The sequence below is a fragment of the Globicephala melas genome, chromosome 16 (assembly GCF_963455315.2).
Source record: "Globicephala melas chromosome 16, mGloMel1.2, whole genome shotgun sequence".
Taxonomy (NCBI): Eukaryota; Metazoa; Chordata; class Mammalia; order Artiodactyla; family Delphinidae; genus Globicephala; species Globicephala melas.
Window position 1 is genome coordinate 10,355,938 of NC_083329.1, and position 27,660 is coordinate 10,383,597.

Sequence of the window (27,660 nt, forward strand, 5' to 3'; positions counted from 1 at the left end):
AGCATGGAACACCCCTCTCCTGCCGGTAAAGAAACCAGGAACAAATGATTATCGGCCCGTGCAGGATCTACGAGAGGTAAACAAACGGGTGGCAGACCTCCACCCCACAGTTCCAAACCCTTACAACCTCCTGAGCACTCTTCCACCTCAACATACATGGTATACTGTTTTGGACCTTAAAGATGCTTTTTTCTGTTTAAGACTCTCTCCCCTGAGCAAACCCTACTTTGCCTTCGAATGGAAAGATCCAACATCGGGAATGTCTGGTCAGCTGACATGGACACGGCTACCTCAGGGATTTAAGAACTCCCCGACCATCTTTGATGAAGCCCTCCATCAGGATTTGGCATTATATAGAGAATCAAATCCCCAGGTAACATTACTCCAATACGTTGATGATATTTTATTAGCTGCTGAGACCCAAGAAGATTGTATGAAGGGTACTGAAAAACTGTTAACGGAACTTGGAACCCTGGGATATAGAGCCTCAGCCAAGAAAGCACAAATATGCCAACAACAGGTCAGTTACCTGGGGTATCTATTAAAAGGGGGGCAAAGATGGCTCACGGAGAGCAGAAAGGATACGGTGGCCCAAATTCCGGCTCCCAAAAACGCCAGGCAGGTTAGAGAATTTTTGGGGACAGCCGGATTCTGTAGACTATGGATTCCAGGGTTTGCTGAGCTGGCGGCCCCATTGTACCCCCTAACCAAAAACAGCACTCCTTTCGTTTGGGGCGATAAGGAACAACGGGCTTTTGACCAAATCAAACGAGCTTTACTTTCAGCTCCAGCCCTAGGACTGCCAGATGTAACCAAACCTTTTCATTTATATGTGGCCGAAAATAAGGGCATTGCAAAAGGAGTATTGACTCAGAAATTGGGTCCCTGGAATCGCCCAGTTGCTTATTTGTCAAAAAAATTGGACCCTGTGACATCAGGATGGCCCACCTGTTTAAAGATAATCGCTGCAGTAGCCGTTCTAGTCAAAGATGCTGACAAACTAACTTTAGGACAAAATCTAACGATAACAGCTCCTCATGCCCTGGAAAATGTAGTTCGTCAACCACCGGATAGGTGGCTAACTAATGCCAGGATGACCCATTACCAAACCCTGTTGCTAAACTCAGATCGCATCAAGTTTGCTCCAGCCACAGGACTCAATCCAGCCACCTTGCTACCTGATCCTGACTTGGAAGGCTCCACCATCATGCACGATTGTCAGGAAGTACTGGCCGCAGCACACGGCAGTAGGCCAGATCTGATGGACCTGCCCCTCCCTGATGCTGATTTCGCCTGGTTCACGGATGGGAGCAGTTTCCTGGAGGAAGGTAAGCGTCGAACTGGGGCAGCCGTGGTAGACGGAAAACAAGTCATATGGGCAGCGGCACTACCACAAGGGACCTCAGCCCAACGAGCTGAATTAATTGCCCTGACGAGGGCATTAGAGATGGCAGAAAATAAAAAAGTAAACATCTACACAGACAGTAGATATGCGTTTGCTACCGCTCATATCCACGGTGCCATTTACCAACAGAGAGGGCTACTAACTTCAGGTGGCAAAGAAATTAAAAACAAAGACGAAATCGTGGCTTTGTTGACTGCACTCATGCTTCCTACTAAAGTCAGTATCATCCACTGCCCTGGACATCAAAAAGGAAATACCCCCATAATTAGGGGAAATAATATGGCTGACCAAGTGGCCCAAGAAATAGCATCGGGAGAAGTCATTTTAGGACTGTCAGATAAAGTTCCTGAAAAACCAGGCCGCGATGAAGAAATCATCCCGGCCACAACAAAAGGAACTTTGTCCCCTCAGCAAGCAGAATCCATGTTACAACAGATGAACAGATGGACACATTTGGGGACTAAAAAGATGGTAGCCTTGTTACAAAAAGCCGGGTACGAACCCCCTGGAATGACAAAATTAGCTGAACAAATTGTGCAGGAATGCGTCCCATGTCAACAGGTAAATGCTCACAAAGGGAAACTTGAAACTGGAAAAAGACTCAGGGGGGACCGCCCAGGAACTTACTGGGAGGTGGACTTTACCGAAGTGCGTCCTGGAAGGTACGATAATAAATACCTTTTAGTTTTTGTAGACACTTTTTCAGGATGGATAGAGGCTTTCCCAACAAAGAAAGAAACAGCTGCTGTAGTAGCCAAGAAGATTTTAGAAGAAATTTTTCCTCGATTTGGAGCACCAAAGGTAATAGGGTCTGATAATGGTCCAGCCTTCGTCACCCAGGTAAGTCAGGATGTGGCCAGATATTTGGGGACTGATTGGAAATTACATTGTGCCTATAGACCCCAAAGTTCAGGTCAGGTAGAAAGAATAAATAGGACTCTAAAAGAGACCCTAACCAAATTGTCCTTGGAGACTGGCGGTACCGATTGGACGGTGCTCCTTCCTTTGGCCCTATTCCGGGTTAAAAATACACCTCCCCGATACCATCTTACTCCTTTTGAAATATTATATGGTGCCCCGCCTCCCCTCCTCACTTTAAGAAAAGAAATAAAACCTGATTGTCAAAATAACACTGACTTATATGCTAGGCTACTGGGACTCCAATTGGTCCAGAAAGAAATATGGTCCCAACTCGCCGAGGCCTACCAACCGGGAACACCGGGAGAAACTCATCCTTTCCAAGTCGGAGACTCCGTATACGTCCGTCGGCATCGAACCCAGACGTTGGAACCTCGATGGAAAGGACCATACACCGTCCTCCTCACCACCCCAACGGCCATAAAAGTGGACGGCATCGCTGCCTGGATCCATGCTTCACATGTGAAGGCTGCACCAGCGACGGCATCATCAGGATGGCGGGCCCAAAGGACCGACAACCCGCTCAAACTCAAGCTTCTACGAACCTAAGACTTATAATTTTGGTTTTACTACCTTTACTGACTGTAAGTGATTTTAGCCCTCACCTCCCCCAACGTTTAACTTGGCAGGTAATTTCTCAGACTGGAGATGTAACCTGGTCCATTAGTCATACTGCACCCCTCTGGACCTGGTGGCCAGATCTTTTTCCTGATGTTTGTAAATTGGCTATAGGAGCACCTTATTGGGATACAGAAGATTCTCATGATATGAACACTGCCCCTTCCAAAGTTTCGGAAACTGATTGGTTTGGGCCGGGTTGCAAAAATGCAGGCAAAAGAATGATGCTTGGTATCCTCACTTTCTACGTATGCCCCGGGTTCCACCGCCCTCGATCTCTGAATTATAAATGTGGTGGAACTGAAAACTTTTATTGCAAAAGCTGGGGATGTGAAACTACCGGGGATACTAATTGGAAACCCACCTCAACTTGGGATTTTATTACTGTAACGGCTAATTATTCTCATAATGAGGATACCAGACACCGGAGTAAATGTTCAGGATGGTGTCATCCCCTTAAAATTTCCTTTAGTAATCCCGAAAAAAAGAGATAAAAAATGGATAAATGGTCATTCTTGGGGCATTAGATTTTACATGAGGGGATATGATTTAGGAATATTAATGACCCTTAAGCTAAAGATTGAGACTCCTGCTCCTATATCAATAGGCCCAAATCCCGTACTTGGCCCCCCTTTGCTTCCCCCGGCCCCTTCAACTACGTCAACAAAGAATGAAACTAATGAAACCTCTGGATCCAAAGAACCCACAGTTAAGCCTGGGACTCCTCAGGATAGGATGCTTTCTTTGGTGCAGGCAGCCTTTACGGTTCTCAATGCTACAAACCCAGAGGCTACAAAATCATGTTGGCTTTGCTATGCTGCCCCTCCCCCTTATTATGATGCTATAGGATATAGCTCCAACTATACTAATTCTACCTCCTCAGACCAATGTCGATGGAAGCAAAAAGGGAACAGTAAATTAACCCTGTCCTCGGTTTCTGGAAATGGTACTTGTATAGGAACACCTCCCCAGTCCCATAGACACCTTTGTCATGATTTTAGCTTCCCTTCAGGCTCAGGATATCTTGTACCTCCTCAAGATGGATGGTGGGCATGTAACACGGGGCTCACCCCTTGTGTCTCTTTAGAGGTTCTTAATACTTCAGCTGACTTTTGTGTTAGTGCAATTAGTCCCTAGACTTATCTACCATTCAGACTCATCCTTTTTAGATGAATATGTAGGAAAAACAAAAAAACAAAAGAGAACCTGTAACCCTCACATTGGCTGTCCTCCTAGGACTAGGAATATCTGCCGGGATAGGAACAGGAACCACAGCCCTCATACAACAACCCCAGTATTATGCAAGTTTAAGACAGGCTGTAGACATCGACCTTCGAGCATTAGAAAGTTCCATAACTCAACTAAAGGAATCACTCACCTCACTTTCAGAAATGGTGTTGCAAAATAGGAGAGGCCTAGATTTGCTGTTTCTTAAGGAAGGGGGATTATGCGCCGCTCTAAAAAAAGAATGTTGCTTTTATATTGATCATTCAGGAACCATTACCAAAACCATGGATAAACTAAGGGAACGCTTAGATAAAAGGCAAAGGGAGAGAGAAAACGAAAAAAGATGGTTTCAATCATGGTTTGATAAGTCCCCCTGGTTTACCACCTTAATCTCTACTCTGTTGGGACCTCTTATTGTTTTATTGTTGATTTTAACTTTTGGACCATGTATTCTAAATCGCTTGATAGCATTTATTAGAGAACGTATCAGTACTGTACAAGTTCTAATGTTAAGACAACAGTACCAAAGTTTACGAACAGAAGGTTGAGATTCCATGATTGGAATCAATAGTCACAAGAAAAAGGGGGAAATGTGGGACTCGAGGGACATTGTTCCAGCTAATGATTAAGAACTCTCCAGACAATAGGGGCTTCTTAGACAATGGGTGAATTTCCAGGATGTCCGGCCCCCTTCCGAGAAGGAGGGAGATAAACAAAATGTAAAAAAGGTGTCTGTCAAAGACCAATCAGGAAGCTGGGGACAAGTTCCCTCTCTGGTCCGAGCCTAAGCCGGGACCAATCAGCAGGAAAACACAACCAAATCTATAATTTACATACGGGGAAGTGGGAACCTATAAAACTGACATATTCGCGCCCAAAAGGGGTTCCTTCTTCGACCTCCTGCGTGAGGACCAAGGAACGCCGGTGCACCGGCCTTCAATAAACCTCTTGCGTTTTGCATCGGCTTCCGACTCTTGTTTCCTGGGCGAGTCGAAACTCCTAGGAGACCGCGCAGGTCTAACACCATCTGATGATCGGAGGCATCAGGCTTTGGATTTCTGAGACAGTCCTGATTTGAATTCATTCATCCATACTTTCACACATTCACTTATTTAGCAACTGTTTCTCGAGCACCAACTATGTATTCTACAGACTGTGCTGGCTGTTTGGCATTTGGTCCCTACCCTTATTGATACGGTCCAGTGGGAAAGACAGATAGGAGAACACAAACTGCACAGAGAATGAATCTGCTGAAATTAATTAGTCACAATGATAATAAGCTCTATGAAGAGGACATTCTGGGTGCTCTGATAGGCAGGAGGTCACAGCCCAGGGAAAGAGAGGATTATAAAACAGCGTGAAGACACGTCTTATGAAGGAGGTGGTCCCGAGTGCTACGGGAGAGGGAAGGATGCCTCACAACAAACCTTCCCAGGTGGGGTACAAGGGAAACCCAGAGAAAAGACATCACAGAGGTTGAGGATTGGTGGGCTGATTCTTTTTACCATTAGAATTTAAACATGACTTTTATTATGGGACGATTTTTTATTGTTAAACATTTTTAAAATATAGATAATACAGTACATCATGTAGATGTAACCACTGACAAGAGTTTGCTCTAGAGCCTTCTGAATATTTTTATGTCAATCTACGTGATATATATATTATACTATACTATACTATACTATGCCATACCAGCCATCATACTATATTGTTTGGTGATTTGCTTTTTAAATGAACAATCTACCTGGGCATTCTTTCTTCCTGCCCGCTGTGTGTGAGCACCACTCTGCTAGTACTTGGCTGTTCCAGGTGCATCCAATGCTTCTTTCATTCTAATACCCATCAGGTTGTCTCCCCGCCCCCAAGTGTACCCCGAACACGTCAAACCACTGGGAGGGATTTTCTTATTAAAGATGTGGTAACTTTAAGAAAACAGTGGCAGTGTTGTAGGGCTTCCTGTGAGAAAATCATTACACAGGTGCAGAGATACTGATCCCCCAAGGGCAGGGGAGCATAAACTATGGATCTGGGAGCTCCAGGCAAGAGCGGGAGAAGTGTGGGCTCTGCACAGGCAGAGACTGGGAGGGTAGGGGCAGGGAAACAGCAGTGTGTGGGGAACCGCACTGGGAAAGGCAGAGCCTAATTGGAAGGGGAGCAGAGGGATGGGGGCTGCAGCGCTCGCTCACTGCCCACTCACCTCTCTGAACAGACACTCGAGGGGTCAACGTCAGTAACAAGGACCAAAGGCTTCTTCCCACAGGCTGGCAATCAGCAGCAGAGCCATGTGTCCGCTCTGTGCCCTAGACCAGACATGGCCCTGGGACTCAGCATCTGAGGGTGACAGAGCCTTCCACCGAGGTTCTGGTGACAGCAAGGCAGGAGCGAGGGAAGAAAACAGCTCCCAGTGTGAGGGTCTCCTTGAAGCAGCATGGGGGTACCCGCTGGGGGTGCAGAGGGCAGGTGAAGAACTAGGACACAGAGAGACGTCTGGGGACAGGAGAAAGCTCAGAAAAGCAACATATGCACGTGCACTGCACTTCACAACCTATTAGCTGCTCGCAGAATTCTGCGTCAGTATCAGCATGATGATTGTGTTAAAAGTAGGGAAATTCAGATCACACAGCAGAGCGCTCAGGCAAGTGACAGAGGAAAGACCCACCCTGGGGCTTTCCCCTGTCTCTGAAGGGTCCAGAGAGTGGGCCAAGATATCTGTGAAGAGATGGACGCACCCCTATGCTGAGAAGACGGTTCTTTCTAAGCCGTCGGGGTCTTTGATGAAAGGAGTAGCCATCCAGGGCACATCAGCTCTTAGTTGCCATCACTCTGATACGAGAATAGCAGAGGGATAAGCGAGTAAACTCAGTCCTGACCGCACATTAAAATCACTCAGGGCGCTATGCAAACCTCGATGCTCAGACCCCAGCTCTTGAGACTCCAACTGAACAAGGCTGTGTGGTTATATGAATTTATTTAAAAAGTTTACACACACTAATCAGGTGACCTGGAGTGAGACAGAACTGTCTGGGACCCTACCCTCAGAGCCCGAGTGCATCCAGGAGGGGCCCTCGGTAGTTCAGGGAGACCATGGTGCTCCGAAGAGTTGGATATCCTTTAGCTCTCTCTGCCTATTAACAAAGTGAAGCTAGTAAATGAAGTGCGATGCTGATGCTTTCTTATTTTTATGATCATGGCAGTCACAAACTATTGGCACCAGAGCTGATGCTGGCCCAGAGATGTATTTTCTTGGGCGTGAACTGGCTTTCTGGAAATCTGAGCCAACATTGAAACATCTGGATATCTCATGTAGCTATTTCGACTTGCAGCTCCTTTTGAAAGATCGAAAGATCTGACCCTTGGTGCTCCAGTGGCGCTGCTTCTGTGCCAACAGGCAGCCGGTGCTGAGTCGTGGCCACTGCTCTCCTTCCTGAGCCTGTAGCCATGGACCCCCTGCGCAGGGTGGGCTTCAGCACCGCACCCACAGTCTTACTGGCGCTTATGACTGACTTTCTGATTTGTTCTGGGGCCTGTGGATCCCAGTCATTCGTAAAAGAAAAAGTTTGGGTCCATCTGAACCTAATCTACTAAAACCCAGCAACACAAATCCAGTTGCTCACAGCTCTTTGTGCAACACCAGAAATATGGGTACATTTCATTCTGTCCCAGGGACCAGCCAAACAATACTAACCAACTAGTCAAAAATACAGCAACACTGTGTGCTTTCATTTTTAAAATGTCATAACCACAAGCACATCTAGAGGAAAAAAAGCTGTTGACCTCGACATTGCTGGTCATTTCCAAGTTCCCTGGTGTACACTGTGTGTGTTCCTTTGCTCACTGGTGCAAGGTAAGCGTTATCAAAAGCAATGGAAGATTTGACAGTGACTTGCTTTCTCTGGCTGAACTGGGGGGAGAGTGCCTTCTGTGGCATTTACAGTGCACAGTGCAGCCCTTAGACCATGCAGGTGAGAAACCAGGGCTGCTGAGTCTTACCTTTTTCTTCAAGAAGTGGCCAAAATGTTTTTTCCTGGGTTTATACATGGTGACAGAGAAGCTCCTGCCTTTTCCTTCTCACCCACTGTCAGCAATGCGGCTCTGACAACGCAGCTCCCCCGCTACCTGGAGCAACTGATGGGAGCCGCTGGCCGGTTCTCTGGTGAGCAGAGTGCGCAGGGCTGGGCCCCAGCTGGGCCCTCACGGGCGTCTGAGCTGGTCCACATGCTCCTCCCACCCAGCCCCAGGGGACGTATCCAACACTGCTGAAAAATGGAAACATTTGCTGGTGTTGGTTCTAGGTCAGTTTCCACAACCTCACCATTCTTTGCGCTTTTCACCTGCCTGGACCAGCTGGGCTCATTCCTGCCCATCTTTCAGGGCCATGCTGACACCTACTCCCCAGGAGGCCCCAGTGAGTCACCTGCTCCCTGTCCTTTCTGAACCCCACTGCACCTGCTGTGCGCCTTTCCTGGTTTGTCTTCCACTGTTGGCCGTGTGTCCTTTCACGGCCACTCCCGGTGGATTCTGTTCAGTCCTTCCGCTGCCGGGGGTGAACGTCCCCTCGTGCCCAGGGCTGCTCTTCACTTCTCTACTCCATGTCAGCCCCACCCAGTTGTAGGGAGGTGCCTCCCACAGAAGGTGGTGGCTCAGTCCACGCTCGGAGCTTGGCGGTTCCCACAGGTAAGGACAGGGCAGGGAGGGGCTGGGGAGGCAGCAGAGGGCTGGGGTGCAGGAAGGTGATGTGAGTCTCAGGCAGGAGGAGACTTGCTGCGTATGGGGGAGACGGTCAGGGAGGAACTGCTGGACGTGGATGGAGCAGGCTTCTGGAGATGCCTCATGGAGAGAAGGTGGTCCACCCTGGCTCCAGATCAAGTTCTTTCTGCTCAGAACAAGTTTTTCCGTGATGCCAGAGTGGGCGACAGACGTTAGGGGTGCCGAGAGCCACTTTCCGTCTTCCTTTTCTCTCCCTTCCTCCCGGCCTGTTCTAATCCTGCTGGTCTGTGTCTCACAAGCAAGACTCCCCGTCCTGAACGAAAGCTGACAGTCTCATCCATCTTCCCATGAGCAGCGACGCAGACAGAACACACACGTTCCTGAATAACTTCTAAGGACTCGGGTATCCTCTGGACTGATGAGCCCTCCCATCTGTCATCTTTCTCTCAACCACCCTGGGAGGCAGGCAATATTATCCCCCTCTTACAAAGGAGGCTCAGGTGACAGCTTGCCCAAGGTCAGGCAGCTAGATGGCAGGGACATGCCATCCCGAGGCCACGCTCTCCTCTTTGTTCCACACCTTGGGCACTGGTGTTCAGAACCACTGCTGAACAGGTTTGCAAAAGCAAAAAGCAAAACCCAAGGCTTGGCTGACAGTTACTCTGCTAGCCAGTGTGGCTCCGGCAGACCCTCTGCAATGTGCAGTGGCATCGCCAAGAGCACAAACTTAAATCAGGTTCTTAAGATCCCTTGAATTAACTAATGCTAGACTCTTGCTAGAACACGATCCTCTATAGGACAGCCTTCCCGCTGCTTCACGGGACACGGTCTATTTTTCTTGTCCTACTCTTGACAGATATTAGCAACTTAAGACACGCAAGGGCCTATTGTCCAATTACGTTCCCGATGCGCACTTGAGACCACTGGGAAGTGAACCTAATCCACAGAACTAAGTTTTGTTGCTGGACAGATGGTTCTTAAGAAAACGATCCGAATCATTTCCCCCCAAATCAGCCTTTAAGAAATCTCGTTTCTCAGGCCTTCCTCCTTCCCTCACTCCCTCCCACAATGTATCTGTGCCAACTTACAGTTTGCCAGCTTCCTCCTCAGTTGAGCTTTTCCATTTGATTAGGTTGCAGGCTTATCCATCCTCCCCTTCTGATAACCGCACTTCCTGGCTCATCCATATGGGGTTACACGAAGCCCGAGTCATCAGTTGCTGAGACTTCCCCCACCCAGGGTTTCTGTCCAGAAACATCTGTACCCTGTGAACTCACGTCAGCAACAGTAATGCCTACCACAGGCTTAGGGTGTAACGATTTTTCATCTTCCACCCTGCCTGAAGCATGAAAGCTCTAGATGGTAGAATGTCAAAATACTGGAATAAAATGAGGTCTTATTACAGCAGAACATGTTAGGAGGTGTCTGGAGTAAGACTGAGATTTGCTTAAAATTGCTGGTAATGAAACAGCTCTTGGATATAAATTTTCTGTCGTCTGCTGATGTCATCTATCATTGATTGAGGACGTATATATACCATCTATTTATCTCAGAACTGTCAGAAATAAGACTAAGGTCAGCCCAGGTGATACATGTTGTACGTAGTTTCCTAGACCCACTGCCATGGGAATTGGGGCCCATAAAGGAGCCGGATGCGATGACGCTTATAACAACATGTTTCTGAAAAGAGCTAAGTTCTAGTGTACCTAGTCAGAGAAGGATCACTGATCTGTACCCGGAAAAGACAACTGGACATCTGAAATTTCATCTCAAGTTGGCATTATGGACCTAGAGTAGGAGTGGGTAAACTTTTTCCTGTAAAGGGCCAGACAGTAAATATTTTAGGTTTTATAGGACATAGAGTATCTGTTGCAAATACTCAAATCTCTTGAATTGAAAGCAGCTACAGACACTGAACAAATGGTCATGGTTGTTCCAGTAAAACTTTGTTTACAGAACAGGCAGGCCTGCAGGCCGCACTTTCAGCTCTTCATCTTGAGGATGTCCCGGAACAAGGGCCCCTTCCCGTGCAGCCCACCCAACTGCCCCCGCTCCCCTCCAGCCCGCACTGCTGCCCCACACCAGCCCACCGACTTCAGTTTCAAGAAGACAGTCAACGCGAGAGAAAACGGACCCAAGCAACATTTTTAAGGCGGTGACTGAGGAATGTCTTTTTATCTAACCTTAAAGTCTTAACTAATTTGTGCAATCTTTCTGAAGCTGTACATCACAGGGTTTTTAACAGCCTTCTTGCCTAACTGCACTTGGCTTTGCTAAAAATAAATATGGAAGATAGAAAAGCTAAATATCAAACCCAAATCACCTACGGAACCTAGAATGTCTTTCCTTCTCTTGTACTTAGGACAGTTACTTTCACCTTGACTAAGTCATATTTCTCAATGTCACTGAAAAAAATAAGGAGGGTCGGTGGTGTTTAGTTGGCCTTTTTCGGTTTGAGAGCCAAATGCTGAGGCAAAATGCCTGCAGGGACTCATCTGAGAGCCGCAGTCACTGAAAATCTGAGTGGGAGAGAAGTGGGGCCTTCATGGCATTATTCTGCGTGGACCCGGCATGGCTGACGGAGCAAACACATGCAAGGAGCCTTTAAGGACAAGAAAGGCAAGTGGGGCAATCTGCCCATCCGAGTGCCCTTTGGGCCTGCCCATCTAATTGGATTCCAGCAGTTCTCAGGAGAACTGCATTCCTAAAGCCCAGCTCCTTCGCTTTTCTTCTTTTAAAACACCAGCACCTTCAAGTATAACCAATTAAAAATCCCTTTACATTTTAACTGACAGACTTCTTTCATTCACAAGTTGTTTTGAGTCAGTCAAATCAGTTACAAGATGGGAGCAGAAGCTTTTGTTCTTCTAAAATAGATCCCAAAGAAACAGAGCCCTACTGGCTCAGAGAATATTCTCACTTGTCTGACATTTCTGCCTTGCAGAATTCTTTTATCCTAGCATGACAACAAGTTTGTACCTGAACACTTCACGTCAATCATGAAGTGCTGCTGAGGAGAATGAAATACTACAGGTGATCACGAGCTGAGGATTCACTGAAACCTAATACTGTCTTCATGCAAGATGAAATCTCCAGGCAACAAACAGTCGAGAGAGGAACTGTTTTCATACTGAGGTGAGGTCTATTCTGTAGAGAATTTCTGATTAGTTGCATCTGGGAGGGACATGAAGCTTGTATTGATGCTGCTCTGATATCTATTTTAGAAGAACAAAAGGTTCTGCTTCCACCTTCAAAGCAATGGAAATACCTAAAGCAAGAGTGCGGGCAGGCCGAGAGCGTGCCACCACCCGCAGAACAATTACTAACCGAACAGGAGAAAGGTAACAGTGAGCGACAGGAAATGGCTCTGTGAGAGCAGCCAGAGGAGTGGTCTCACACGGGGCCTCCCTTGCGCAGAAGCCCCTGCCCACCAGACCAGGTTTCTCCCCTCCACCCAGGCTTCCTTCATTGCCAAGGGAAGGGCCAAGGGCCTGACAAGCACACCTGTGGGGACCTGCACAGGGAGACACCTGCTGACCTGAAGTCACGGTCACTCTCCTTCCCAACTGCCGCTGCTTGTGTCACCCTGGGAAGCCTCCTTTGCTAATGCACTGATAACATAATGTGCTTAAAGACCTTCCGTGGGAAGGCAAGCTGAGGTTCAGAAAGACTGACTATGAATGTGATTCACCTGCCCTTGAATTCGAATGCTCACCAGAGGGGCGTCTTGACACAGACTGGCTGCCATCCTCACCAGCCGGTCTGTGACACGTTCCAGGCTCTCGGGCCTCTCTGCTCCGCTGCTGCCAAGCTGCGCCTGGTCCGCTCCTCCACTCCCACAGTCAGGCAACAGCTCACTGCCTATTTGCTGGCCTCTACTCCAAAGCACATTTAACTTTCAAGATGCCCTATGCTGGAATTTCTTCTTTTTTCTCTCTGCTTACTAAGGCCAGCATTCTTTTCTCCTTTAGCTAATTGACGGTTGAATTAAGTCTATCCTGACAAGCATTTAACTAATAAACAATATAAAGAGAGCTGGGTTTGCCCATGGCCTTCAAAAATTCTATGTAACCTACCTAGGCAAAGAAAGGGCAAGAAGGTTAGCCAATCACAGGACCAATGAATGGGTCCTGGGTTTCTTCTAGGACATTTAGCCAAAGCACTGGCCTGGGAACAAGCAATCCCAGGACAGGCTCTTCCTCTCCATGGATCTCAGTTCCTTGTCCGATGGGGCAGACTGATTGATATCTAAGGGTAGAGACTACGATTTTATCTAAAAACACCTCCTGGTGGGTGTTACGATACGTGCCACTGTGGACATCCAGGAGGAGAAGACAGGAAGGCCATTTCCTCACCTCTGAGAGCCACAAGCCAAGCCCCGCCCACCCAGGAACTCAGAGGCAGCTCTATCCTGGGGCCCAAGCCCCCGCAGCCCAGGTTCTCCGGGTTCAGCAAAGTGGCTCGGATGCTGGAGGGCCGGCAGCTCGACGGACTCCTGAGGCACCAGCCCAGCACCCGGCCTGGTGCGCAGCAGCTCAGAGAACACAAAGGCCTGGCTGGGATGAAGTCCCTTTTTATTTATCATTTCTGTAAATTATACACATTTAAATTTTTAGCGATAATTTATAGCAGTCACATCTCATATAGTTCAGTCACTGGAAGAAAACAAAGAATATTAAAGAACAGTGCCTTCAGAGAGGAGGTTACTGTAACACATCACTGGAGTTAAAATCCAAAATATACAAGACTCCACATACTGGAACAAAACATAAAGCTTACAATTTCTCTATGAGCCTACGAACCTGAAATTACAAAATTTAGCAGCTGCCTAAATCAGGAAATCAACAGTTCTGTTTTCAAGGTAAGAAAACAAGGAATGCTATGGTAAGTCACGTTTACTGCTTAAATGTTTCTGCTCTGTTTGTACCTGGAATGACTGTATATAAACACAGGCAAAGCACAGATTTCAGAATCGGTCTCACAAACTACTTTTACTATAGATTTTAATCTAGTCAATGAGAAAAGCAATTCAGTTGCTTGGATCTTAAGTTTTAAAAAAATTAAAAGTGTTTCCAGGGACTCTTAAAACTGTCTCCAAAAGTATAAAATGTTATACTTTCAAAATCTGAAGCGTTCCCATCTTTGTCTGAGATAAATACAGGTCCTAGAACCTGCTCCTGACAGCATAAACGTTCATATACTGCTGTGCACATGTAGTGAAACAGCCCACAAGGACCCCGGCAGGGACGGCATCATCATGAGCCTGGGCTGTGACCGTCCACAGCCAGACCAACGCCCCGGCCGACTGCTCGTGAGGCCGCGTGCCATGGTACATGCTGACCTGTCACTCTGCAGTCAGTTCTTGCTTAGGAAACTCCAGCTCATTCAATAAATCTTTGCCAGCTGCTCCAGCTTTTGAAGCAAAAAAAACCGCTCCCTGTTTAAAACCGAGGTTCTTCAAACTTCGGGCATAATCCGCATATATAGCGGAGATGAGTTTCTGTAAACCACAGTTAAGGAAAAGAAGGGCAAAAAGGGCTCCACCAGCTTCCCACAGGCCGGAAACAATGACCAGCTCTGCTGGAGTGTCCACGGGAGGGCAGCACAGGAGAAGCACAGGTACCTCTTCCCTGGGGGAGGGCAACTCCTGGCAGGGGGAGGTGATGTCTCAGTGTGTAATGTCCCTGCACTTGCACCAGCTGAGCCCAGAGCCTGTCCTTCTACAAGACCCAACTAACATCCTCCCAGATTCTCCAAGGTCTAAATGCACTCAACGACTGGAGAAAGAAGGATGACAGAAGTGAAACTCACGTGCATACCCTCATGCCATTTGAAAGTCGGAGAGGCTGGTGGTTTAAGAGGCAGATGAGCTTCACTGAGAGCTTCTATTTACAAAGCCTGCCCCAAGGCAAGAGCTCCAGATAGCTGGGTGTTGGGATTTTAGACAGCCCTGTTCCACTGTGCTCTGATATCCAAAATGGCTCCTTCAAACTAGAGCCAACTTCCCCAGTGCCTAGATATATGACACTGAATTCAGCTTAATTTTCTGTAAAAAATTATACAGAAAATCAAAACCATGACATGTAGAAATGAGGCCACAATGTAACAATTCAAGAAAAAGTGCAATGATATAACAACAAGGCCTCTGCAAAAACAAGGACCTGGGAGTTGGATTCTCAAGCTCATTCTTTTCAAAGAAACACATGTAACTCAAGTGACGGGTAGAAGAACTGAAATGCTCCTGGTCATACGTGGACCACAGTGACCTGCCTGCACGACACGTCTCTCTGAAGTGCTGCTGTGTCTTGTTCCATGTTAGACTGTCCCTATGGATAACAGCAAGTCTTTCTTTTTATTCTATTCCAATATGCATTTATTCAAGTAGCAGCCTCCTTTACCTTTCCTAAACTAGTCTTCCTCTATCTTCTTTTTTTTTTTTTTTTTGCGGTACGCGGGCCTCTCACTGTTGTGGCCTCTCCCGTTGCGGAGCACAGGCTCCGGACACGCAGGCTTAGCGGCCATGGCTCACGGGCCCAGCCGCTCCGCGGCATGTGGGATCTTCCCAGACTGGGGCACGAACCCGCGTCCCCTGCATCGGCAGGCGGACTCTCAACCACTGCGCCACCAGGGAAGCCCCCTCTATCTTCTTTTTAAGTTCAAACAAAACATTACAAAATTCGGGCTCCCTCCCTTTTACAGCCCTTCCTGACCCTCCATCTATCTCACAGCTGATGCCGGTGGTGCAACAACCTTCTTTCTGATTCCCTCCCTCTCGTTTCTCCCTCTTTCCTGGCTCTGGAGGGTCAGAATACAGATCTTTCTCGATAGAATAGCTCTTCCCCGGCAGCACAACCGAGAGAGATTCTAAAACCCGCTACGGCATCTGCTTCCTCCTCAGCACACATGTCCCGGCAAAGGATATCTGTGTCCTCGCTGACTTCAATCGCACCGTACTTGAGACAAGCTTCCACAAACAAGGCCGCTCTGTCGAAGTACCTCATGCTGCTCAACAGAACACGAGTTAGGTGCTGTAATTTATGGTATCTGAGAGAACCATCCCAGGGCGTGTTTCTATGTAAAGACTTGTACACACTCTCCTCGGAAGGCTGAGTGCTGGGTAAGTCACACCAGCACCGTTCTCAGCCCCGGCTTAGAGGAAAGGAAGGGAGAATTCTCACGCCCCAACCTCCCGCTCTTTTTTATTAATACTTAAAAAAAATTCGTGAAATCGTTGAATTTCACAGAAATCTACAGAGATAGGACAAGGATCCACGTACCCACTGCCCAGATTTAACAAGTAAGCTTTTGTAGTATTTGCCTCAACCTACCTCCCTTAGATTTTAAATAAATAAAATGTCCTATAACAAGTGATGAGTATTAATTACCCTTCAAGGTTGTCAGAGGGGACACCTCCAACTCGCCACACTTTCTTCACCCTTCCTACTGCCTTCTAGCCTTCATCTCAGTTGCTCTACTCAAAGACGAATTGTCCCCAATTCTCTGAAGACATTTTTAATATTCTTTTTAAACAGGTACCTGTTAGGTGTGACTAGCATATTGGTAGGAAAATAACACAGTTCCTAGACCAAATGAAGAATTAATAAACACAGACTGTTCCATCCCTTTAGGTTTCTTTTTTAAATAAACCTAAAATGTATGCTTCTCCCTTCACTCCCGACACCGAGGACTACCCTCCACCCGGCAGAGCCTCAGGACAGCGTAAGGTGGTTAATCCCGGGTGGTCCTGACCAGCTGTGGACACTGGGTGTACCTGTGAAGCGTCTCAGCCACGCTGGAAAAGCAGCCCAGGGAGAGGAGGACCAGGAGGGCCTTTGACTTCTGGTTCACTTGAGGGGAGCAAAGGTGGTCAACCCAGCGCTTTAGAACATCAGCGCACTCTTCTGGATTTAAACGGACCTGGGAAAGACGCCCACGTTAAAAACAGAGACATCCTGCACTACAGAAAGGAAAAGAATTGAATCGAAATGGGATCTGTACCTATGAAACAAAGCTCGGCTCTGCTTTACTACACACCCCCTGATGCTGCAGCACCACGACCAGCAGTGACGGGGACCCACACCTTCGGGGCCGACAGGCCTGGCAACACCTCTGGGCTGAGTCTGGGCTCACACCCCAGTAGGGAGAGGAGGCAGCTGCTTTCACTTAATTGCTACGAATGCAACCTCCAATTTGCAATCAGAAATGTAATTTATACTCAAAGAATAAGAGGATGAAAGTTGCAAGAAAATATTCGCAAAGCCGCTTTGCAGCCACAAAAATGCTTCTAAATCTTGAGTCCAAAGTTCAAGACTGAACTTTCTATCCCAAATGTTCAAGGCACCTACTAGAATCACCTACTTTGGCAAGCCACGCTGCCCGGTTCCACTCGCCATAGGTCTGCAGGTAGCGGCAGGCATCTGCAGCTTTGTCTATCAGGCAGAGCAACTGAACACCCTCTGGAAGACAAAACAGCAGCCCCACAAGTGACACTGGAGCTGTCTTTCTGACAAGTCACTAAAGGATAAAATCACCATTTGACTTCATCTGGTCTTGGACATTTTATACCTACCTATTGGAGACATTACTGACTTAAATTTTAAAATAAAATATTAAAATAGGGCTTTACAATGTTACCACTCAAATGAACAGGGTTGGAAGTACAAACACAGTCCAGAAAACAAACAAGTAAAGCCTACCTCACTCACTGGTTTTCAGCATTTAGGGTGCCCAGGTTTATCCAATTTATGCCTATTGTCTTGGCAATTATTAATAGTGCCCCATTTACTCTTTAAAAAGCACTCTGGTCTAGATGATTAAATTATATGGTCATCTTATCAACTGCTAGCAATAATCTTTCTACTTTTCTCCAGTGTATATAAAAAAGAAAGAAATATCCCTAATAACCAATTACTTTCCAGGAGTGGGTCTGATTTTCCAGAGTATTAACGAATATACCCCAAAACATGCCTTACCTGCCAATTTCCCATTGGCAATCATATTAGTTGCCACGAGCTTAATGGTGCTCTGGGAGGGGCCTGACGAGGTGACAGTTGTGACCAAGCAGGCTTTCAGTGAATCACAGTAATAATGCTGGTTATCTGCGCTTGTTTCCAATAACAACTGCACAGCTCTGTCTGTCTAATAAGAGAAACAGTTCTTCTAATTACGAGGCCATTTTCCTCCAACATAACCTTTTAAAATTCATAATTTGGAACACAGAAGTTTTCAGCTTAAAGAGGACTTTTCTCAAAAATGTTCGTGGACACTTTGTTTACATATATACAAGTTGAACAAAAGTACAACACTGCTTCTTTAGGACAAATGTAAAACCACATTCTGGTTTATACAGGTGCTTATGTAAGCTTTGCGCCAGTCAATTCAAAGACACAAAACCAAAACAAAACAAAACTAGTTAGGCCTCATGTGACATTATGGAAGCCAAAATTACAAGCTGGTTAACCATATATATCTTTGCTTTCTCAGAATGTTTGTTGGTCTTATTTCGAAAGAAAGCATAATTTATACTTATACTTCTAAGGAAACACTATATAGTGTGTGTGTGTGTGTGTGTGTGTGTGGTGTAAGTAATGCTGTAAATTACTAATCAACTAGGAACTCCCTGAAACATGAAAAGAGTTATAAAAACTGACATACTTGACCCAAGAGAAGTAGCTGGTCTGTACACTTCCTGGTATGATCATAAGTTGACCGTTTCACCTCCTGGAGATTAACCCTTTCCAGCTGAAATTTCTAGAGTAGAAAAATAAAAGAGAGAGAAAATTGAGGCTGGATTTTAAAACTTTTGACTTATTTAAATTATACTTAAAGTCGTTTTAGTAAACATTACTTTGACTTCTGAGGTTATTAATCAGCTTCATAGAAATCTAACAGTTTAATAAGAATCTAAGGAGAAACAGTGTTGGAATGTATTCTAGTCTGTGTGCAAGTCTGCTTACAGAAACTGCCACTTCAGTAGGGCTGGAAGAAGCATCTCTATGTGTAATTTAGAACTCTACAGGAAGTTAAAAAAATTATGAAACTACCTTTATATATATAGAACAGCAAATTTAAACCAAGTAAATTGTTTGTTATTTATAGAAAATTAATAAAATGAGAAAATTAAAATGAACCAAGTTGAAAAAAAATTTTAAGACCAAAAAAATTAGAAGACTGTTAATAATAAAATTTTAATGTCTATTAAAAAACTCTGTAAGCATTTATGAGCTTTTCAAGTACTGAGTCAATCCTTTAATGTGAATGTGCCAAGGGACTCATTTCTATTACATGGACCTTTACTTAGTGTGAAAGTTTCCTAAGGTTAAGATACTTACAAAGACAGAGCTTTAAAGGTTTTTAATATATGAAACATAATACCTGAAAATAGGCGTTTTCACAGAGCACGTCGTAACATATATCTAGTGGGTTGTTCACTTTGTCCCAAGGAGCAGTTTCTTTAGCAGTTGGTGTGCTTGCTGCCTTCTCCTGGGACAAGCTGTGCAGGTAGTGGGCAGCGACAGTCCAGAAGTGCAGCTCCGATTCATCGCCGTAAAGCCTGGCAAGGGTGAAACCAAAGTTTCCACTGAACTCACACAGCAGCTACTTCCCACAGTAGCTTCAAGTGCTGGGAGCATGGTGCTGGCATGTGAAAGACCACGTGCCGGGCTGGGTGGAAGAGGTGAAGCTGCAAGTCCTCCAGCCCTGTTACTGGGTCTCAAACAGCACAGGGCTCTGACTGCATGAGGCCCCTTCAGACCCAAATCCCCCTTTGTTCTGTGTTAAGAGGAACACCATGGTTCTTAAGCCTGGGCCATTATTTACCTGGTTTGCCATTAGCATACCTTTCAATCTGGACCAACTAAGGAAGAAGTTCCTCTGGAATAACTGACTAGATAAGGTGTGGAAATAATATGCTATTTATTCTCTGGGGAGTGGAGGGAAATGTCTTTTTTTATAAGGGACAACTCTACTGTACAGTAAGAATGTAGAGATTATTACTTCTAAATATAAGTTATTGGTACATTTATTACCAATATTGGTACACCAATATATATAGGTATATTTATGCACTTTGTAGCTGATATTTTAAAAAGCTGTCTGTAGGAGGGAGTCTTTTCAATAGAGAAGGCCTAGATCTCATGCTTAAAATGTGAGGTTTTTTTTTCCTATTTGTAGTACTACTTTCAAAATTAATTGTAAGCCAACTATAAAGGATGAACTGATATATTTTCTAAAATCCGAAAGAGTCTGGTCTTAACTAACAACCTTAATAAAAGAAATGAGTTAACCTGAAATTCCCTGTGTCTTACACAAAACATTTCAAACAGTTACCTTGAAACAAGCAGGCATCTCTGCAAGAGAGTAAATTCCGGATCGAGCAAGAGTTTCTTTATGTCACTGCGGACAGGAATGCAGACAAAGGCAAGACGATATTTTTGAATCCAACAACAAAGGGGATAAATCAGTAACTCTTAAAATGAAACATCCTACCCAAAGGGTATGCTTAGAACTTACAAAAGAACTCACTTTGCTGTGACCCTGAAACTGCAAAAGCTTACAGGGCTTAGAGTGTATCTAGGTTTGGAGAAGCAGTACCCATCAACCACCACAGCTTAAGGCTCTAATTGTGATTCACCTTCTTGCTTCTTGAAGCAGTTCAACTCATGTTTTTAAAAGTATGAACAGCTGTCTAACTATAGGAACAAGAATGTCATTGTTGATAAAACGATTTTGCTGATAATCATCAGGAACAGTACATACTTTAGAGACGATGCATTCAGAATTTATTCTTGAACGTATTCAAAAATTAAAATATTTAAGGAAGAAAGGCTAGTGTTTTTATAAATTGCTATTTCTAAAATAGCCAAATATAGAATATTTATAAATCAGGAAGAAGGGAAGATAGTCTTTAAATCTATTCTTTTCCATTTAAACAAAAAGGCTAACCTTGGAAGAGAGAAAACAATAAAGTAATTATTTAGAATTTGACATCAATAAAATATTCTATTATCGTTAATTTATTAAGTATTAAAATACATGTGGCAGAGTCTAGATTGCAAAAACATGTTATGTTTTACCAAGAACTCCTTGTGGACCCATATTTTTCTACTTCCTTTCCAATATTATTCCCAGTACATATTTTTAAATGCTCTTGGCTCTAGGGAGCATGTTAATTTCTTAGCCAGAATAGTGCACACACAGCTCCTGACACAGAGAGCTCACTTTAGGAGAGGGAAGCGGACACACAAGAATCGCCCTGTGTACACCCTCTAACACGAGGCTTCGCAGGGGACCTGCGCTGGAGGCAGGCTGAGCTATAAGACGTCCACTGCACAGCAATCTGAACCTTACTTCCACAAGACAAAGATTCGAAAGTCACCTCTGTGAACAGAATGGTCTCTCCGTGGGCTACTAAATATTTTCTAAAACAAAGCTTATTTTAATTTTAAAAAGCCTAAATCATTATGTTTTTCTTTTTCATAACCTTATCTTCTAATAAAACATAGTTAGAGTGCTTACTTAGACAATGAGTTCAACTGCTCTTGAAGGAGATTCTTTATTTCTTCATTTTCTGGATAATCACTGTACCAAGAAAAGATTTTAAATGAGTTCATTTTCTCTTCACTTACAATTTATTTATTTCACTTACGATTTATTTCTTCACCAGAAAAAAAGTTGTATTAATATAGAAATAACTTCTTTGTAGTCCTTGGTTAAAAACCTGGTTGTAGACCAAAACAGCAACAGTCTACTCAGGAACCTACCAATCATCTTTAATGTCTGCTTTTATGTTATTTAGTCAAAACCAAGAAATGAGTAAAGTCTCCTTGGCCTTCAAGAAACCAGAAAATTGATCAGTGAGCTCTAAAAACTATTAGATTTAGATTCATGTTAATAAGGAACTTAGCAATGACTAAAGGAATCTGCTTGTTCTGCTCTGCAAAATGACCATTCATTTCTTTAAGTAGATACTTCTTGGAGAAAAGATACCTCATCATATTATTATCTTTTTAATTCCCCTAACCCAGGCCTATCTGTGCATTCCACATGGCATAAGTCTTGTAACACCTGTGGTAGTTTAACTAATAACCACTAATAATGTGAATATTTTTTTGCAATGAGGCAGACTATAAAACATAAAATACCTCTGAAGTAGGCCCCTTCATGCTGCTTCTAAAAAGAATTAATCTTGTCCCCAAATTCCTCTTGGTCTCAACTGGCCCTCTTCACACTCAGTATGCCATGCGCCATGTTCAGACAGTAAGACTACCACAAAGCCACCTGAGAGCAGCACGTGTACTCACAGCTGTCCACAGGCTCACGCTTCCCCAAAGTCCCCAGAGGGGTGAAGACAAGAGGCAAATCAGTGATTCTTTTAGTGTGTCTGCCATTACTGCCTCAGCTCGGTTTTAAGTTTGCAATCCCTATAGGCCCTGGAGACAGGTCACTGCTGATTTTCATGGGTGTCCTTCAATCTTAAATCAATTAGGAAAGGAAAACAAAAATGCAAAAAAACTTACACATGAGAAATGTCTAAAGAATACCGTCCATTCCAAGGCTGATGTAATAAGAAAGCTTTCAAGGCGAGGGCGGCCCTTGGAACAAGGAGATACGGGCACCACACGGGTTCTAGACAAGAAAACAGTTTTTGCTTTTAATAAGTAAAATTTTATACTAGTATAAAGCTTCAGCTATAGACAGTTTACAGAGAAGTCAGCAGAGAATGGTGTGTAAGTCTGGTGGCAACTCAGAGAGTATATTCAATGTAATCACTACTTACGACACAGGGGCTAAGAGTTGGGGAGAAAGCAAGATTGAAGAGTCTCTGACACCATAGTGATACTATTTAAAGTGCTTGGAAACAGCATCATACTAAATGTTATTAAAGTCTCATACTCTTGAATTCCTTTTAGATGCTGCTAAAAAGAATATTGTTTTATGCCCCTGATAATAGGCAGTGTGGGCAAGAAGGATTCTCCAACTCAAAAACAGGGATTCCAATTTTCTACATTTGTCTGACCTCCCCCTTTATGGGGGGTTGGGGGAGGTATCAGACAAATGTAAATAAAGGCCAGGTGGAAGAAGAAGACTATCTAAGCTATTCTAAGAAAACGTATTTGAATCGATGTATTATGATTTTTCTACTTGTCATCAAGGGGAGTTGAAGAAAATATATTAAATATTATATCACTGCACATGACCTCAAATGATTTTATTTTTATCCGACATCAGTAAGTCCAAAATACATTTCTAATTCCTCAGAATAGGAATATTATATCAAACAGATTGATATTTTTCCAAGCTCAAATCAGCACATATCTGGCAGCAAACACAGACATCTTCTTCCTAACTCCATATTTACACTCTCACCAGTTTTTATTCTTTAACATTTATTGAGTGTTGTTCTGAGTTTAAAGTTCAACATGTGGAAATATGCACAATTTTATTGTCCTTTCCCCATTATAATTTAAAAATTTTTCCCTTTCTGGCTGAGGTCACACCAACAGAGATTGGATAGGAATAATTTTTTTTTTTTTTTAGTATTAGGAAAACTTTAAAAGAAAACTGTGATCTAAAATCTGGCTGCAGGCCAGCTGTTCGGGTATGGTATTAAACATGTACTAATGACGGGCTCTAATTCTGTAGTCAGTTTAATTTAAAAATAAGTACCCTGGCTATGGAGATTTTTAGATACAAATTTTAAGTTAAAGGTCAAAGAAAAGCTTCTCAAACATTTAGATTATATTTGCACACTTCTTTACCTAGAATTAGTAACTAAAAGAAAAATCATCCTTGAAATTCCCTCCATTTCCTTAATAACTTTATGTTTAAAATAGTATCTATGCTTGTCCTTCCCTAGGAGGAAGTCCTGTTACTTCCGCAGAGCTGGCAGGTGTCTCAAGGACAGATATGGGAATGCAATGCTCAATTTCTGTCTCAGCAGATGGCAGACACGGTTACAGAATAAGAAGTGGTGGTTCCCAAATACAGTGGCAGGGTGGGACAGTGACAAAAACAAAAGCACTCCTAACGTAAGGTAGCCCAGCCAACACAAACAACAACTTGGTAGTGCCTCAAGCACAAACATAACATGAAGGGGCAGGTTTTCAAAACACTGTTGCCTCTGAATGTGCCAAAGATCGACTCTACAAAGGTACAGACAATTCCCAGAGCTGACAGTTTCTAAGATGAAACTCAATAAATGACTAAACAATTCTCTAATGAAATTTTTTACAGGTCAGATAGCTTAGAGTGTACACCAAATATATGCTTGGAGAAAACTTAATGAAGGAAGTCTGATTTTCAAGTAGATTGATGGGTGCATTCACAAACTTCTCATCCTTCTTTTACAGTCACAGTTATTTTTGCTAAAATATTTTTCATTCTGGAAAAAAAAATCTCGAAGCATAAACCATACAAAACCATACAAAAAAGGGTAAGGTAGTGCAATCATCTAATTTTGTTTTGACTGGCCCTTTAACAAGTCATAAGATGGGCATCAAAATTCATGATACTCAGAACACTTTCCAAAGTGATTTCTCCATGATGCATGGTTGAGAAAGATATAAGGCTCACTATTAAAAAGCCAGCAGCACCTTATCACTAGATTTATGTCCTCTAATGAGTTCTCCTAAAGTCTGAAGAAGCCATTTTTATAAATGTAAACATCTTTGATCTTTTGACAGAGCACTCAGAAAAGGGTCAAGGAAGGGGCGCTTGGTAAACCAGAGTCAGGGAATGATTGACGTCTGCAGTTACAAAGAGTCTAGCATCTCAGCAATAAAAACACTCAAGCTTTAAGTTAATATATAATATTTTCTTAAACTCAGATTCCTAGAAAGCAAGACTGAGATGGAACAGAAGCATCTCTCTCCCCTGAAGAGAGCAGCTGGTGCAAAATAAAGACAGGTTTCCAAGCATCCTTTCCCTAGAACTCCATACCAGTTAACTCCTGTTCATCCATCCTAAAACAGGTGGACTTCATGGACATCTCCAGGACCCTGATACACCCATCATCTGAAGCCAGGATCACTTTATCTGATGTACACCAGTCCACGTCCAGTATCCGAAAGGTTACATTTCTTCCACTTCTTAAACTGCTCACCATCTGAACCTTCAAGAGTGAATTTGATTGTCACTTTCACAAAGAAAAGGAAGATGTTAATCATTCTGGATTAAACAGTCAAGGAAAGACAGCGCCTGTGGCAAAGGTCCAGTTTACGTTCAAAACTGAACAGTCTTTGGCAGTCTACCTTCCACATGCAGACTGCATTTTAAAGGTCCCAAAGATAGTGATAACATTAAAAATCTGTTGAGCTATCATCACCTTTAAAACAGAAATACTGTGAAAGAAAAATTTTAAAGGAAGAAAACTTTTAATACGCTTGACAAACCCATTACATAGTTTTCATTTCTAAATCAGAAGGAAGAAAAAAATACATAGTTCCCGTGGCCAGCAGCTTCATTTGCAGTGTACCCACGTGGAGCTCGGCCTACCTCTTTAGTATCCCATACTTCAGCTCCATCATTGTACATTGCTATTAATTTTTGGTTTCCTTTACCAGGGGCAAAACGAATCTTCCTCACCCAACTTCGGTGTGTAGGTATTCCTCTGAGGACAAACAAACAAAAACCAAAACACCAATATGAAGTAGAGTAATATCTCATCATCAAGAGATATGTCCAATGTCTCTTTCTATTTCTGTTTTTGACAAGGTCTAGTGATGTGACAGGAGAATCTCTGCTTTCTGGGACAGGGGCCACGTATAAGAGAAAGTGTCTGCTCTTTAACAATGGCTGGAATAGTGTCCCAGGACTTCTGCATGAGCCACCTGCAGATAAGGGTCTTCTATGAATGTTCCAGAGTTTGGCTCAAGGCCCTTCCTCCCAAGTTCAGTGACAAGAGACCCAATGGTCCAAGCTCCACATGACCATATTTGGTGACCCTGCTTATTACCAAGTCACAAGCCTCCAATGGAACCGTACCAAGAGATTTTTTTTTAAACCAAATAACACGATTGCATTTTTGACTCATACCTGGATACTCTGCCTTTCAAATCCCAAAAATTTAAATTTCCATCCACATCTCCAAGAACTAATGTATCACCTTTCCAAGCGATGCAGGTAATACTACCCATACTTCCCTAGAAAACAACAGCAACAAATACACATCAATTTCACCACTTATAAGCAGTCATAACAGAGAAATATTTTTATTTAATAACTGTGATAAAGTAATAAAGATATTTTAATAAAACCTAATTAAAAATGGTTTTGCTTTAGTAAGAATGTCATCAAACACTAACAGAGTTCAGACACTACGAGAGCTACCTAGCATTTCGATTTCAACTAAGAAGAACCAGGAGATTTCAATTAGATAGACATTGTTATCTGAACTAGGTTTATAGAAAAGGGAGGTCTTTTGAGGGAGAACTACTTCAGAGAAAAGAAAATTAAAAGAAGAAAAAAAGAGAAGGAAAGGACACCCTTTCAAGAGAGCTCCCGTCTCCAAGTTATCCCTCACTGCAAAAGGATAAATAAATCTATTCTGGGGGAAACTTAAAGCTGTTTCACAGCTAATTGTTCAGCAATTTTTCTATTGAAAGAGAGGATCCATCACTACGTAGTACATCTGAAACTAACATAATATTGTATGCCAACTATATTTCAATTAAAACAAAAGAAAGAAAAAGGGGATCCAGAGCTTCACTGATACCTTCTGGAATAAGGAAGGTGAAGAGATACTGGGTATTAAAGGCATCTGCACAATTTGAATTCACAGAAGGCTCTGCAGAGAAGTTACACAGGGAAACACAAATATAAGAATGAAACACTACTGTAATAAATCCAAGTGGGGAGAAAGGAGCTTCAAGATCTAACACATGCACAGAGGTCATGTGATGGAGAGCCGAGGAGCCTGGGCTCTGGGGTCAGCTGCCTGGGCTTGAATCCAAGCTTTATCATTTAATTTGCTGTGTGATTTGGGGCATGTTTACTAATCTTTCTGTGTCTAGAATTTATCATCAATAAAGTACGGTAAGCTCACAGAACTTGAGGAGTTCCTATTACTGTTAATAAATTTCTACAGGTAAAGGCTTTATGACAATGCCTGCCACAGAGTAAACAGTCAATACATGTTAGCTATTAAATAATATTATTGCTCAATTACTTTTCTACTTATTCTCTACTTATATTAAAAGAAATCTTGTTTCTTAATTTATAGAACAATGTAAAACTTCACGTGTTTAGCTCTCATGCCATCGATAGTAAGGAGGAAAGCTCCAAGGGTTTACCAAATTGGCTATTAGTAGACTTGCACACACACCAAATACTGCGTAAATCATAGTGTTAGTCAAGAAACAGAAGAAAAAACTGGATTAAGTATTTTAATGAATTCAATTAATAAAAAACTTAGAAAGCTATGTTAAATAGAGTTCTGTATAGTATAAAGATCTTATTTCTATTCTCCTGACCATATTAACAGAATGTTTAAGAATTTGCCTTTAAATTTACTTTTTCAGTCTTAAATTTTTTTTTACATTTTATAATCTTAGTTTCTAACTTCTAAAAATTAGAATATTAAAGTTTAAATTTGCCCAGAAATAAGTGTTACCAGCTTAGAATTACAAGTGATGTATTAATACAACTGCACAATTAAACAACTCAGACCTTTCTACCTAAGAGCTTGTTGATGGGATATAAACCGTATGGAAAGCCTAAGGTGCTTTCAGAGGATGTGGCACAAACTCGCTTTGTGGCTCCAAATAATCCCAAGAGAACCAGTG

The 27,660-nt window shown here is 43.4% G+C and overlaps 1 protein-coding gene across 2 annotated transcripts in view; it reads right to left on the reverse strand.

The window, feature by feature from the left end:
• Positions 1 to 13,435: 13,435 nt before the first annotated feature.
• Positions 13,436 to 27,660, reverse strand: part of WDR11 (WD repeat domain 11) — a 54,501-nt gene continuing 40,276 nt past the window's right edge. For both annotated transcript variants that reach the window (XM_060286258.2, XM_060286257.2), the window contains exons 17-29: positions 25,913 to 26,019; positions 25,373 to 25,487; positions 24,818 to 24,989; positions 22,396 to 22,504; positions 21,395 to 21,457; positions 20,207 to 20,272; positions 19,253 to 19,430; positions 18,533 to 18,628; positions 17,851 to 18,016; positions 17,237 to 17,334; positions 16,650 to 16,795; positions 15,800 to 15,880; positions 13,436 to 14,379 (exon numbers count right to left, since the gene is read on the reverse strand). In XM_060286258.2, coding sequence (XP_060142241.1) covers positions 14,223 to 14,379; positions 15,800 to 15,880; positions 16,650 to 16,795; positions 17,237 to 17,334; positions 17,851 to 18,016; positions 18,533 to 18,628; positions 19,253 to 19,430; positions 20,207 to 20,272; positions 21,395 to 21,457; positions 22,396 to 22,504; positions 24,818 to 24,989; positions 25,373 to 25,487; positions 25,913 to 26,019 — 1,554 coding nt within the window. In that variant the 3' untranslated portion in view covers positions 13,436 to 14,222. The remainder of the gene's footprint in view (positions 14,380 to 15,799; positions 15,881 to 16,649; positions 16,796 to 17,236; positions 17,335 to 17,850; positions 18,017 to 18,532; positions 18,629 to 19,252; positions 19,431 to 20,206; positions 20,273 to 21,394; positions 21,458 to 22,395; positions 22,505 to 24,817; positions 24,990 to 25,372; positions 25,488 to 25,912; positions 26,020 to 27,660) is intronic.